Source organism: Chionomys nivalis, chromosome 4, assembly GCF_950005125.1.
Source record: "Chionomys nivalis chromosome 4, mChiNiv1.1, whole genome shotgun sequence".
NCBI classification, from domain to species: Eukaryota; Metazoa; Chordata; class Mammalia; order Rodentia; family Cricetidae; genus Chionomys; species Chionomys nivalis.
The window spans coordinates 37,447,209-37,463,680 of record NC_080089.1 but is presented as its reverse complement, the minus strand read 5'-3'; the positions used below and the strand labels follow the sequence as shown (position 1 = coordinate 37,463,680).

General features: G+C 35.1%; 2 protein-coding genes across 2 annotated transcripts; one reads left to right on the top strand and one right to left on the bottom strand.

The window, feature by feature from the left end:
• Positions 1 to 762: 762 nt before the first annotated feature.
• LOC130873153 (olfactory receptor 8B3-like) lies at positions 763 to 1,695 on the top strand. The gene has a single exon (XM_057767750.1). It carries the CDS (start codon positions 763 to 765, stop codon positions 1,693 to 1,695), a length of 933 nt encoding a protein of 310 aa, XP_057623733.1.
• Positions 1,696 to 10,013: 8,318 nt separating this feature from the next.
• LOC130873188 (olfactory receptor 8B3-like) lies at positions 10,014 to 10,946 on the bottom strand. The gene has a single exon (XM_057767810.1). It carries the CDS (start codon positions 10,944 to 10,946, stop codon positions 10,014 to 10,016), a length of 933 nt encoding a protein of 310 aa, XP_057623793.1.
• Positions 10,947 to 16,472: the final 5,526 nt, after the last annotated feature.

Sequence of the window (16,472 nt, the reverse complement as noted above, 5' to 3'; positions counted from 1 at the left end):
TCTTCTGTCTTCTCTTTTTGATTTTATTTTGAAGAGATTTTATTCATCTGATATATTCTGATTACAGTTGATTTTTTCCCGAACTCATCTGGGATCTTACCCATTCCCCCTCTATCTGAATCCTAACTCTTCTTTCTAAATACTTGATGGGCTTTGGCAAATTTCTTCCTTTGGATGAGCAAAATGAGAATAAAGTAAAACAAGCAGACAAAAACATTCAGGGCAATCAGAGAGTGTTAAAAGGTGTTGGCCACTTTGCAGCATCTTCACTGGGGTTCTTCTGCATGATCAAAATTCAGACCTTCAAGATTCATGATTCTATGACAAGGGAGAGGAAATCTTCTTTCCTGGCTTCTCTCTTTTTCTTTCAGTTTTAGTTTAGGCACATGTTTTTCACTTGTACCACAGCAAAGGGAATCTTCAGAGGAAACCAGCAATGGACAGGTCCAGTCATCTCAATGCAACATTATTGTTGTAGGGAGGGCTCTAGTGAGGGAAGACTGGAGATGGGGAAAGGTTGAATACTTTGGTGCATTCTTTAGCTTGTGATGCTTTTCAGAAACTATAAGGAAATTCATTATTAGTTGTTTTCTGACTTAAGATAGTTTGTTTGTGGCTGCGCCAGGTGATTCTATGTCATTAGTCCGGTCTAGAAGAAACATTCTTAACAAACAAGTCATAAGTGAGCAGGACCCATGAAGAGAATGGATTATTCTCTAATACAGCTCTATTTTCTGTGTCTACAGATTCCTTTAGAGAAGAATGGATGTGAGAAATGTCTCTGTGGTGACTGAATTCATTCTGGTAGGATTAACAGACCACCCTGAACTTCAAATGCTTTTATTCTTTCTTTTCCTAGCAATGTATCTGGTCACTGCATTGGGAAATTTGTGTTTGATAACTCTTACTGTGCTGAACTCTCACTTACATACTCCTATGTACTTTTTTCTCTTTAACTTGTCCTTAATAGACATCTGTTATTGTTCTGTATTTACTCCCCAAATGCTGATGAACTTCGTATTAAAGAAGAATGTCATTTCTTACATAGGATGTATGACCCAAGTCTATTTCTTTATTTTCTTTGCTGTATCTGAATGCTATGTGTTGACTTCAATGGCCTATGATCGCTACATGGCCATCTGTAATCCACTGTTGTATAATGTTGTCATGTCTCCTAAACTATGTTTGAACCTTATGTTTGGTTCCTACTTTATTGCCCTTTCTAATGCTGTAGCTAACACTGCATGCATGCTGAGACTGACCTTCTGTGATGCCAACATCATCAACCACTACTTCTGTGATATTCCTCCTTTGCTCCAGCTCTCCTGCACAAGCACAGATATCAACGAACTTGTACTTCTTGTTGTTGGGACCATCAATGTCATTGTTCCCACTTCAACTATCTTTATCTCCTATGGTTTTATCCTTTTCAGCATCTTTCAAATCACTTCATCTGAGGGCAGGTCCAAAGCCTTCAGCACCTGCAGTTCTCACATCCTTGCTGTTTCTCTGTTCTTTGGTTCAAGTGCATTTGAGTATTTTAAACCCTCTTCAGGAAGGTCTATGGAAGAGGGGAAATTTTCTTCTGTCTTTTATACTCATGTCGTTCCCATGACAAATCCCTTAATCTACAGCATGAGAAACAAAGACATTAAATTTGCTTTTAAGAAAACAATGATCAGCAGGAACTTTTGATTGCACGGGGTTGTCTTTATTCCTCTTATTTTGGGCACAGAGATAGTTTCTATTCTTGGACAAAGTTTCAGTAGAAAACTTTACCTCTTTTAATTTTTTAACATATTTTACTTTCTTTTCAGTTTTTCAATAAGCAGAAACACTTGAAATATTTATAAAACATAGGCTGTTTTTGTATCAGAAAAATATATTTGAGTCTTTTGGATTTGATCTAATATTTCCAGAGTTTGCCATCTTCATTTTTGTCACTTCCACCATTTTCTATTCTTCTTTTTACTTAAACATAATACTACTAAAAGGACTTACCTACTACCTCCTTTCATTACAAACCTATTATTTCCTCTTATAAATTAAAATATATCTTCAAAATTCCAAAATGAAGTAATATTAGGATGCCATTATATACTATATGTGGGTTTCTCATTTTGAATGCATGTCATTGAATGTTTAATTCAAACATTTAATTCTGTTCTTCTCTTTAAATCTTCGTTAGGAAAGTAACCTAACTCTTTAAACTGCCAATGTGACAGGTTTGACTTATTGGTAATTAATACCTTAACAAAAATTACTTAATGGTTCCAGGTTTTCGGCATGCTATTAATTCAAATTATTTTGGCATGTATGTGTCATTACTTAGAAAATAAGAGAGCATAAGAGAATATTTTAGTTTGAAACTGTATTATGATTTTTCTATGGGGTACACATGTGTCTAGTGTTGCAGTGGTTACTTTATTTTAGATTATTTTTCTTATTATTGTTTTTTTGATTTTTTAAATTGATTTTATTGAGCTATACATTTTCCTCTGCTCCCTTCCCTTTTAAAAAATATTCAAACGATTTAGAATGACTGAAATAATGCTGTCACTGTATATATGTTTTTACATATTCATCTGTACTCTTTTCCTCAAAACTATACATTAAATTTCTGACAAGGAAAATTTGACCTGGGTATATTATATATTATCAGTGATTATACTTTGTGTTTGTCCTTTTAGTTTCATGGAATTATTTTATATGCAAATGATCAATTTAGTCATACATTGCTGCCTTTGCATTCCTATTTTCAAACAATAAAGGAGGAGAGGAAGATGCTCCCTTCACAAAGTCCATGATAACACAGAAACAAGAAGACGGCCTCTATGCGGTACCAGAAAACTGAATGAAATAATAAAGAGTATAGCATGCTGGCCTCCATTCTATAACCACCTTAAAGCAATATGGATGCAGTTCTGTCATTTAGGCATTAGAGAGAAGGGCAAGCAGCTTAATTACTCCAAAGCCAGCACCTTACCTGGAAAAGATATTTGTGGCAACCTCCCTATACCCCTCAATGGAAGAATGGATAAAGTGTGGAATATATACGCATTAGAGTACTACTCAGCAGTAAAAAACAATGACATTTTGAATTTTACATGTAAATGAATGGAAATAGAAAACACTATCCTGAGTGAGGTAACTCAGACCCAAAAAGATGAATATGGTATGTACTCACTCATAAGTGGATTCTAGCCATAATTAAAGGACATTGAGCCTATAATTCGTGATCCTAGAGAAGCTAAATAAGAAGGTGAAAAACATATAGTTATCCTCCTGGATATTGGAAGTAGACAAGATTACCAGGTAAAAATTGATTGTTGTTTTTTTTTTGTAGTAGGAATTTGAGTTAATCTACCAAATTAAAATTGGAATAATTTGAATATTTAAGGGCCTAGGGCCTAGTAATTAAAGAAAAGTAGTTACAGAGTAGAAACTGTGCCAACAAAGTCATTAAACAGAGAGCCAAGAAGATATACAGTGAGTAAATGAGAGTATTTTCCTGCAAAGAATCATTCAAGGTTCTGAAAAATCATATTATCATATGAATCTTAAATTCCTATGCATATCACTGCAACTTTCTTACACATATCACTGCACATATTTCCCTTGCTTTATTCATCTCACATTACTCTTAACACCCACAATGACTGTGCATCAGTAATATTTTGGCTAATAAAGACTGTTTTATTGGTAAATGAAGACATACTGTACTTATTGAGTCCAACTAGAGTGGGAACAGCTAAGTCAAGGAAAGAAAAAGCTAGTGATTATTGAGACATTAGTTAGGAAGAAGGTTCCAGACAGTGCAGAGCAGACAATGGAATCCTCTTTCTATGGCTTCTTTTGTCTTTTCTGGAACTTCTTGGAAATATTGTGAGATCTAAAACATTTCTCTGGATAGTTTAAAATGCTCAATTTAATTGACAGTAAAGAAAAGTTTAACCTGAAGAAAGGTTAGGAGACAAGTAAATCACTTCATCAAAGTTGACTTTCATATGGTTTCCCAATAAGGAATTTTTCTGCAAAATAAACAAAATATCACCAAATGGACTATGTTGGTACAATGAAGATATCAAGGGCAGAGATTATTTCTACATAACTCTTGAAAAATGTGCTTTTGTAAAGAGCATTCCCTTCTTTAAATCAACATAGTAGATGAAGTGTTTATACTCAGAAGTCATTTTAAATTATTCCCCTGAAACATAAAACTTGCAGTAACTGTGGCAAGACTTTCCAATCTAGATAGAAGATGTCCTTCATACTACTTGGGAGGACAGTAGAATCTTATGTATATTCAAAAATAAATCTCTCTCTAAGGGGAATGATGACATTTCACATCATTATCACATTATGAATAGTAGTAAAACATATCCATGGTCCAAATGCCTGTGACATCAGGCAGGAATGATTATGTACACTTCTGCAGAATAGACATTTGCCAGTGTTTGTTGTCCGAGGATAGAGCAAGACAAGCAAACACCATTGTCCACTTTCCACTTGCTCTTTGTTTTTACTTGGGAAATTGGGAAATAGTGAGGCCTCACTTATGACCTCACTTATGAATATGACTCATTTATGAGTAGTGAGGCCTCACTTATGACCTCACTTATGAATATGACTCACTTATGAATAGTGAGGCCTCACTTATGACAAAGGAAGCCAGGAAGTTCTTTCAACATAGTCCGGATAAGGAATTGATATATAGAATAATCATTAGAAGGTATGAGTATCTGCACTTAATGGAGCAAGCCCTCAGTAGGCCAAGGACACCATATGTAATTTAGAAAACTCTTGCATGAGAAAAAAGCTGAAGAAATACATCAGTGCTGAGTGCTTGCTTACTATGTGCTTACTTAATCCTTGGGGTAAAACTTAAAACTGGAAACAAAAGAACCCTAAGAAGAATCTAGGCTCAGGGGTATTAACCATATTTTATTCACTTAAGCACATGATCATTACTGATTTCCATTTCATCAGAATGTTCTATATAATCTCATATTTATATACTCCTGTATATATCCTGATTTTCCCAATAAAATATTGCCATAAGATTATGATCAGATTATTATTGATATGAACAGTGAACAAACTTAAGAAATAATGAGAATAAAGTCCCAAGTGTATGTAATTTGCCTTTATAGTATAATAATGGATCTCATGGAAGCCAGCAGAACAATTTAGACTCTTAAACGTGGTCACCACACCTAAGAAGGAATTTTCGCTTATGTCTATTAAAAGAGGGAAGACAATGAACACTCAGTTCATTTGTATGGATTTGTGAGGGCAATAAAATTATTTTATATTGATACTGTTTAAGGAGAGTATTTTTCATCCCTTTTATAGAAATCATCTGTCATTAAATTATTCAAATTATTTTCTCAAATTCTTTCTTATTGCATTTTTTTTATAAAAGAAAGCAAATTATATATATATTTTTATTTTACATACCAATTCCAGGTTCCACACTGTCCCCTCCTCCCATTCTCTCCAACTTCCCCCCTACCTCATACCCCATTCACTTCTCAGAGAGGGTAAAGCACGTTGCTTTGAGGAAGGACAAAAGCCCTCTCTACTATATCTAACCTGAGCAAGATATCCTTCCAAAGGGAATGGATTTTAAAATGCCAGTACAATCAGTAGGGTTAAATTCTCATCCCACTGCTAGTGGCCTTAGAGTCTGCCCCAGCCATACAACTGTCACCCATTTTCAGAAGGCCTAGTTTGCTTCTATGCCGTCTCCTTTCCTGTCTAGCTGGACTTGGTGAGCTCCTATTAGCTCAGATAAGCTGTTTCAGTGGGTATCCCCAACATGGTCTTGACCTCTTTGCACATATTCTCATTCTTCCCACTCTTCCACAGGACTTTGGGAGCTCAGCCCAGTGCTCTACTGTGGCTCTCTTCCTCTGCTTCCATCAGCTGCTGGATGAAGGTTCTGTGGTGACCTCTAAGTCATCAATCTGATTGCAGAGCAAAGCCAGTTCGTGTACCCTCTCTACTATTGCTTAGGGTCTTAGCTCGGATTATCCTTGTGGGTTTCTGGGGATTTCTCTAGTGCCAAGTTTCTTACTAGCTCATAATGACTCCTTCAATCAAGGTATCTCTTTCCTTATTCTCTGTCTCTGTCCTTTCCACATCTTGACTATCCTATTTCCTCAAATTCTCTGACCCTCCCTTCCTATCCCTTTTCACTTTCTCTTCTCTGCCCACCTTCATGCTCTGAATTTTTTCAGGATGTCTTGTCTATTTCTCCTTCCCAGGGGCATCTGTATAAGTTTTTTTTTAGGGTTCTCTTTGTTACTTAGCTTCTCTCGTGCCGTTATAATACAATAAAATTGTATTATATTAATACTGTATAAGGAGAATATGTTTTTTATTCCAGCTATAGAAGTCTTCTCTCAATTAAATTTTTCACATTCTTCTTAGAAGAATAATTATGATTCCAGCCTGGGGTCAATCCAATGGCTTCACTTATGCCTGATAGTTCTTTACCACTGAGCTTCACAAAGAGCATATTAACTTCCTTTTTCAGTAACTAACAGTGAAAGTTTTTATTGAGTTATACATTTTTCTCCAATCCCCTCCTTCACTCCCCTCTCCTTTTACCTTCTCATTGACTTTCACGCTCCCAATTTACTCAGAAAATTTTATATTTTCCTCATTTCTATGTAGATACTTGCATGTCTCTCTTAGGGTTCTCTTTGTTGTCTAGGTTGTCTGAGGTTGTAGACTGTAGGTTGATTTTTCTTTGCTTTATGTCTAGAAGCCACATATGAGTGAGTACATATTATATTTTTCTTTCTGCTTTGGGGTTACCTCATTCAATATGTTTTTTTTTCTAGGTCTGTCCATTTGCCTGCAAATTTCAAAATGTCATTTTTTTACTTCTGTGTAGTACTTCGTTATGTAAATGTACCACATTCTCTTTATTCATTCTTTGGATGAGGGTCATCTAGGTTGTTTCTAAATTCTGGCTATTACAAATAATGCTGCTGTGAGCACAGTTGAGCACATATCCTTGTGGTATGATTGAGCATCCTTTGGTTATATACCCAACAGAGGTATTGTCGAGTCAACAGTGAAAATTTAATAAGGACCTTAAACATTTTATATATCAAAGAATCCCAAAGAATAAAATACTAAGAAATTACTATACCATTCATAATCAAAGACCTGAAATATTTCTACAATGAAAATTGTATAACATTTCTAAAAGAAGTTGATGCATAAATACACAAAGTAATCTTTGCTCATAGCTTAGATACGCCTTTATTAATATCTTCATTTTTACATTCATACAAGTACACATGCACATGTGGTCCTGCATATGCTTGGGTACCCACACCACTGGAATATGCACATTCCCCCCATACACAAAGAGTAACGACTGGAGAATTAACCAGAACTGACAAGTTTGTAGAAGAAAACCACAAAATTCTGCTTTAAAAGTAATGGTATAAGCACTTAGAAGGATAGCCTTTGTTAATTGATCAGAGAACTTACTACTGCTGTGATGCCAATACTTTCCAAGGCCATCTGTAGAATCAGTGTTATTGTTATCATATCAGAATGAAATTTTAATCTTAATATTCATAAAGAATATCAATAAACTCTGATTATTCAAAACCCTCTTTAAAAAACCTCAATTATTCCCATTTCCAAATTTCAAAGCTTGCCAGAAACCCAATAAACAAAAGAGTGTATTATGACAATAAGAGCAGGTAATCAGAGAAATGGTATAACACAGAAAGCCTAGAAACAAGATCTTAGATAACGATTTAAAAATATAGCATTTGAAGAAGTTCCTAAGACCATCCCTTGTGGGGATGGACAGTCTCTTCAGTTGGGATAACTGAATTTAGATATTAAAAATTATTTTGGACCCTAAAGACACTGTATATCAGTTAATCCAAGTGGGTCAGATGCACCTGGTCAAGATGTAAAAATAAAAGTATTTACAGGAAAACACAGGACCAAAACTTTACAGCCCCACATGTGGTTACCACTTCTGTACAATAATGTGAAAAACACAAAAGCGATAGAAAAATAAAAGAGTGTCACCAATGGGGAGGTTTCTCTCGTGTGTAAAACTGCCCATTTTTGAAGGTTTAGAACAAAACCTAAGCAGGTCTGTAATCACATGGGATACAACATCCTGATCTATTCTGCAGGAGTTTCTAGGTTGAGTTAATAGATGGAAAGATACATCCTGGCTCTAGGTTGCACTTTTCCATGGGCTGGCACATCAGATAAAATGAGAAGGAGAAGTTAAGCTGAGCAGCAGCAACCCTCTCATACCTGATTCTGGACATTGTGTGACCAACTGTCCATCACTTGTGCCACCTTGATTTGATTCCTTTGACTCTTTACCTCGGTCTGTTGGCAAAATGTGACGTACACCTTTTCTTTAAGTTGTTATCATGTATTTTGTGACCACAATAAGAAAAGTAACTGCTTCATGACTGAGCAGAAGAATATATTATACTACTATAGAATATACAGGTAACTCTTCTAATGTAAACATGACACCCTACTTATGAAAAGAGCCATGGATTTTTTAATTAATTAATTAATTAATTTATTAAAAATGTCATGTCCACCTCCTCCCATTTCCTTCCACTCTCCCTTCCTTCATGTTAAACTTTTCTTTCTGTCAATTATCTTAAGCTTTGTAACCTATCCAGAGAGATGTTTCAGTACTCAATATTTCAAGAGAGTTCCAAAAATGGAAAAGAATCCATAGAAAGAGGTTTCATTTGCCTACCCTTTACTGTTGCAAGTATTCTTTTCCTATTTAGTGTCTCAGTAACCACTCATTCTATTCCTTGACTTACCTGTACTCACTCTATTGAAATCAACAAATACATTCTGTCTTCATTTCTATATAAAACAATCGCCATCACTTAAAATACTATTAATGTACCGTCATTGTGGATGTTAAGAATAATGTAAAATGAAAAAAAAGCAAGGTAAATATTTGCAATGTTCTACTTAAGAAAGTCAAAATTTAAAAATAACATGTTTCTCAGAACCTCTCCATGATTGTTAGCAGGAAAAGTCTCCTATTTACTCATTGTCTGTTTTTGTGCCTTATCGTTTAAAGCCTGTGATTGGCACCCTTTCTTTCTAGATCTTTTTTTGAATCACTTAAAACATTCAAAGTCTTCCATTTTTAATTTTGCATATGAACTAAATTTCTTATTGCAAAAAATTATCTTGCTTGAAACGGGAAAATTATACACTTTCATTAAGCTATTGATCACCAATAAATCTTAATGATCACATTGTCAGTTGAAGGGATATGTTGCTTGCCAATGGAAGAAAGACAAACAAGATCAGAATCAGTAGTTGGAATTAAACATTCAAAGAAATAACTTCAAAATGAGACACGCCTAAATAGTGTGGAAACTAGCATAATAGTGTTTCTTCATTTGATAAATTGAGAAGCCATTTTATAACAAGAATAAAAAAGATAAGCTTGGCTGGGTGGTGGCGGCGCATGCCTTTAATCCTAGCACTTGGGAGGCAGAGGCAGGCGGATCTCTGTGAGTTTGAGACCAGCCTGGTCTACAAGAGCTAATTCCGGGACAGGCTCCAAAACCACACAGAAACCCTGTCTAAAAAAAAAAAAAAAAAAAAAAAAAAAAAAAAAAAAAAAAAAAAAAAGATAAGCTTGCAATGAATGGAGGGAAATGAATAAGCTATTTCATGTCATTATTTTAAATAAGAAACACAATAGAAAATGGGGGAAATGACAAAAAATTAAGAAGACAAGCTATCACAATATTAAACCAAATTTAAAAGACTCAAATTTCTTTTTATGATACAAAAAAGTCTAGAATTCATAATTATTCCAAGAGTCTCTGGCTATTCAAAAATTGGAAAAAAAGGTAATAAATTGTCTAGAAAAGAAAAAAAAGAAGTAAATTCTACATCTGAAATATCGCCCATAAGTAGAAATAATTTCTGTGCCCAGAATAAGAAATTAAATACAAATTGACCAGTCAAATGATCTTGATGCTTAGGGTTTTCCTAAAGGCAATTTTAATGTCTTTGTTCCTTAAGCTGTATATTAAGGGATTCATCATGGGAACCACATTGGTGTAAAGGATAGAAGAGATTTTTCCTTCATTCATAGACCCAGATGAGGAGGGTTTGAAATACACGAGCGTAGCTGAACCAAAGAACAGAGAAACAGCAAGGATGTGAGAGCTGCAGGTGCTAAAGGCTTTGGACCTACCCTCAGAGGAACTGATGCGGAAGATACTAGAGAGGATAAAACCATAGGAGGTAAAGATAGTTGATGTAGGAACAATTACATGGATGCTCCCAACAACAAATATTACAAGCTTGTTGGCATATATGCTTGTGCAGGACAGTTGGAGCAAAGGAGGAATATCACAGAAGTAGTGGTTGATGGTGTTGGCATCACAGAAGGTCAGTTTCAGCATGCATGCAGTGTGAGCCACAGCACTAGAAACTGCAATAATGTAGGAACCAAATATAAGTATCAAACATAGTTTAGGAGACATGACAACATTATACAACAGTGGATTACAGATGGCCATGTAGCGATCATAGGCCATTGAAGTCAACACATAGCACTCAGAAGTAGCAAAGAACATAAAGAAGTAGAGTTGGGTCATACATTCTGTGTATGTAATTACATTTTTCCTTAATATAAAGTTTGTCAGCATTTGAGGAGTGAACACAGAACAATAGCAAATATCTACAAAGGACAAGTTAAAGAGAAAAAAGTACATAGGGGTGTGGAGGTGAGAATCCAGCACAATCAGAATTATCAAACACAAATTTCCTAATGCAGTGACCAGATACATTGCTAGGAAAAGAAAGAACAAGGGTATTTGGAGTTCAGGCTTTCCTGTTAATCCTACCAGAATGAATTCAGTCACCAAAGAGACATTTACTGCATCCATTCTTCTGTAAGTCAATCTGTGGAAACAAAATGGAGGTACCTTAGAGGATGATCCATACTCAGTCACGGATCCTTCCCACCTATGAGTTATATGTCAGGAATGTTTCTTCTAGCCCAGACTAATCATATAGAATCATCTTCTGCAGCCACACAAAAAAAAATCCCAAGTCTGAAATCTAGTAGTACCAAATTTTAGTATTTTTGAAAAAAAAAGACTGTAGTAAGAAGGGGTCAACCTTTCACCGTCTCCTGCTTTCCTTCACTACAACATTAAAATTGGTAGCATATGCCTGGACAGTACAGTGCTGGTTGCTGCTACAGATTCACCTTTGCTGTGGTATGAATGGAAAGCATGTGCCTAATTTAAACTTAAAAGAATAAGAATAGGACAGAGAAAATATGTTGCCTGTTCTCATATCACAAAGTCATAAATCTGGAAGACTTGAATTCTGACCATGCAGAACTGCAGTGGAGATGCTGCAACTTACTGGAAATAAATGCCTCTTAACACTATCTGATGCTCCCGAATTCTCTCTCTCTTCTGAAAGTTTTACTTGTGTCTCATTTAGTACAGGAAAAAGAATACACTTGCTGAAGCCCATTATATATTAAAAGAGATTTAAGGGTATGGAATCAGAAGGGAGAGAAGGTGGGGAGGATTTATGAGGAATTGAGTGAGAAGAAACTGTAATCAGAATAAATTAAATGAAAAACTGTATTTTCAACAAAATAAATATTAAAACAAATATTCAAGAGAGAGAGGGAGAGAAAGCAGAGAGAGAACAAGAGAGAGAGGTCTGTTACTATACCTTAAATTCAGAATCTCACAATTTTTATTCCAAACCTCTTACTTTCCCATTTATTTCAGTTTCATGTGTATAAATAATTCATATTTGAAAGTTCCAGATATTTTAATATGAAGTAGATACACACATGACTTAATTTTCATCGATTTACTTCTGAATTGCAGAACAATATTTGTGATTAAAACTTTGAGTCTTTTCCTGAAGCAGAGAACAAGTACTTCAACCTCAAGATGTATGTGCTTATAATTAGGTCAGAAGAATGTCCTGGCTCTTCTACAGATGAGAACATTTAAATCACGGAAGAAATTGAAGAAATTGTATTGCACTCTGAGACATGATCCTAATTTCCTCAGAGACTCACAATTACACTCATCCGTTCCTTTCACTCTAGAGAACATGCGTCTCCCAGTGTAGATAGAAAGACAGACTTTCCCGCAGGGCAGGGAATTTGGACTGCTCTCAGTATTGAGAGGGAGGGGGAATGGAGTAGAGGGAGGGGGAGAGGAGTGGGGAGAGGGGAAAGGGAGTGGGGGGAAGGGGCAATGGGTGGGAGGGGGGGGAAATGGGAAACGGGGAGGAGGCGGAAATTTTAATTAAAAAAAGAATTAATTAAATAAATAAATAAAATACACAATTTATATGAGGCACCAGTACCAACTTTTATAAAGCTCAGAAAGAACATGAGAGTCAGGTGGTGGAGAACAGACCTGCAAAATGCTGTCTTCCATATTCTGGAACTCACTGCAGCTAGGACTACCTCAACAATACCTGTGGGTGATTTGATTGTCAACATTCCAACAGGAGGCTCAAGGTCCTGAGACTGCGTGAGGATTTACACACAGCTAGCTCCTGGGATGGGAAAGCAAAATGGCCCAATGAAAACCAGCTCAGTGCCTGGAATCTACAGGGTGGAGTGAGAGAACTGACTGCCACAGTTGTTGTCTGACCTTTACATGTTCACCATGGAAGACATGTCCCTTTGTGATAAGTAAACAAGTATAATAAAAAAATCAAAGAAAAAAAAAAGAAAGAAAGACAGACTTTAGCCTCCCCAGTTACCTTGAGATCTGAAGGGAAATCTGAGTTTGGCATTTTTCTTCTCTTGTTTCCTACAGTTGAGTTGGAATTGTCCCTAGTTCCTGCTCCTGACTTAATAAATTCTGTGCCTTCAAGTTGTAGAGTATTGTATAAGTTACTAACAGTGCTTTTCAACCAGAATCATCGCAGATGCCACTTAAAAAGTGCAGTCATGAACAAAGATAACGTGAGAAGACATGTTAACATGGGGGAAAGTCTTAAGCGGCCTCAGCCCATGATGAAGAACTGAAGACAGCCCAAGAGCACTGAGAGTGTTACGAATGGTCTCTTTTAGAGAAGAAACATTCACCAATTGACTATCCAACATGAGCTCTGAACTCATTTAAAGAAATAATATTATATGGGCCCAGAGACTGTACTTAATGTATTTAGCAAAAATGTAAATATATGTCACAACAGTTAAGGAAATATAAACTCTAAATTTAAGAGACAGCAAGGGGCTGTGCATGGGAGGGGTTGCGGTCAGGAAAAGGAAAGTAGAAAATTTATGTAATTATATTTTAATTTTAAAAGATAAAAATATTAAATAAATAAAAACTGAAAACTTACAACAATGAAGAATAAAATAAAATATAAATGGATCATTTTGTCAGTTCCCTTTTTTTTTTACCGCAAGCATTACTCTATTCATCAACTAACTCCCTCTAAAATACCTAAGTTCATGACCTCTTTTATTTTTATTGACACATATGTATGCAAAAATATAAAAATTAATCCAGTCTCAGTAAAACAAACAACATGTTTTTCCTCCTTGTTTTTAACAGATCCTATACATATATATATCCAATTTCATATGTAAATATGATATGAATGTAGGGGAACAAGGAGGTCTAATAAGCACAGGAGTATGGGACTGTAAAATAAGATGTGAGCAGGTAAGGAGGAAGTTGATCTTTTTGTCACAGGTTTTTAAATGAAAATCTTATTATATCACATAGTAATATTTACAATAAATATATACAATGTATATTTTGAATATTAATTAAATTGAAGTTGACACTGCAGACAGACATTATATACTTGGAAACACATACAAATAGGATGTCTTACAAATTTACATAGCTCATACCATACAATAAAATGTACATTAATTAGGATCCACAATCTTGTATGTTCTAAGCTGAAGGACATTCTCTTTTGATTCTGCAGAATCCAGGATACTGTGACACTCAAACTTGGTCTTTCTTCTGTTAGGTAAATTATACACAACAATAATAAAATAGATTGACAGAGGCTTGTTTATTTTGTGAATTATTCCAGACTTCTTCAAAGAACTTCAATTTTTTTAAATAAAGTTTGTTTTCTACCTATTGGTTTGACTGCTTAGCTTCAGTTCATCCAACTGAGACTGTAATAAAGTTTAGAGAATACAATATATATTAGGCTCCATTCGTTCTAAAGAGTATCTAAATGTACCCACATCAGTATACACATTTGGAGAAAGCATTTTTAGTAAAACCTTAACCATTTGCGGTTTACTTATATATTCAGAAAACTGTATTACTATTTTAAAAGTAGCACTATCTTCAAAAAGTATCACTTATGATACAACTATATTTGAGTTTATCTACTATATAAATGTATGTATACTTCATTGATACTGAATGTCTTCATAATAGAGCACTATATCATTATTTAACTTCCACTACTAACGAAGTATGAAAATATTTCAGTTTTGTCTCTTTGCACATTCAACTCCCAATTGTTCTTTCCCTCAAGTCTAAGACTATCATTATTTTATTATTTGTCTTTTTCTATGCCATTTGCATACATTGCAGCTTCCAATACTATGAAAATTAGTCAGCATAAAAGATGCTTCCAGTTCTGTCCAAAGACAGTTTATATGTATTGTATAAACAAAGGTACAGAGAGTCTTAAGCTATTGGGACTTACGCAAAGGATAGAATCTGTATTGTTTGAGGCCTATAGGTCCTTCCTTGTGGACATTTTTAGGGAAGAATTTCATAACATTCATTGGAATTTTATTTGACAAATCAAGGATTTTAGGACTGTCATTTATCCACTTGTGCTTGAATCTTCATGTAAATATTTATAAAATTTTGTGTTAAAAGTAACTTAAAAAGTTGAGGGCTTTCATGTGGTTTCTTCATATATCCTTGGTTTTTATTAACTCTCACCCTTTATCCAAGTTTTTCCTTCTACTCCCATCCCTATAATATAACTATTGTAAAATAGGATACTGGACCATACGCTATATCACATTTTAGTATAATAAGTAGCATCCATTTTTATACATATTAAATAATTTAATTTTTCTTTATTTTTGATTAATGTTCAATTATCTATATGAAACTCATTTTTATTATATAATTATTGCCTCATGGATATCTAGATTATTAAATTTTACTATGTATTGACAATAGAGGAAAACATACATGGGCTTCTAGAATGTGTGTGTTAGGAATAAAATTCTTTGTGTATATACCTATGGGGCATACCTAAATCTTATGATTCTATTTATGGTTCCTAAGTGTAAACTGGTTTCCAAAGTGAGTGACTATTTTTGCACACAAACTACATCAGTGGTCCTCTTTCTCAACATCAAAAGCAACATTTATCAAGATGTGATCTTTCTTTTCTTTTTAATTGAAAATAGTGTTTTATAAAATATATTCTGATCATAGTTTCGATTCCCCAACTCTTCCCAGATCATTCCTGCCCACTCACCCAAATCTATATAATTTCTTGTTCTTTTTCATTAGGAAAAAAAAAGGCATCTAAACAAAATAATAAGATAAAATAAAAATAAATCTGACTAGTGCAACACAAATGAAAATGACAAGTAAAACAAAGCCAAAAATAGCACAATAAACATACAGATGCAGAGAGAGACACATAAGCACACACAGACACAAACATTGGAACACACAGACATCCCTGAAGAAAACAAACTCAGAAACCATAATATATATGCAAAATGCTTGTATGGTAGAGGAAAAATTTTAAAATACTTCCAAATATACCACTGGGAGCAAAAAAAAATGCCCAGGCAGTATTATGAGACTAAAACAAATAAATAAAAGCACTGAGTTTGTTTCATGTTTGCCTTATACTTCTAGGCATAGGTCTTAGATCTCTGAATGTGTCGGACAAGGAGGGCTGACTGGACAATGGCACTGGTTTTCAATCCTACTGCAAGCACTGGCTTTGTGGGAGCCTAGTCTGTTTGGATGCTTACCTTCCTAGACCTGGATGGAGGGGGAAGGACCTTAGACTTCCTACAGGGCAGGGAACCCTGACTGCGACTGCTCTTTGAACTGGAGAGGAAGGGGGAGAGAGATGGAGGGAGGGTAAGGGAAATGGGAGGCGGGGAGGAGGTGGAAATTTTTAAGAAAAAAAAATTTGCGTTTATTATGGTTGCATTCATAGATTCTTGGAAGTTTCATTGCCTTAGGTTTCTACATCAACCCTGAAATGCCAACAGTTCCTGTCAACTCTCATAGTAATATCTTTCTCTACACCGCATACCTAGACCATCCTGTTCTCAACCCTACCTGCTTCCAGTTAAGCCATGAAATCTACTCTATTTCCCCTTCCCAGGGAGATCCATGTGTTTCCCCCTTGAGCCCTCCTTTTTAGTTAGTCTCTCAGGGTTTGTGGAG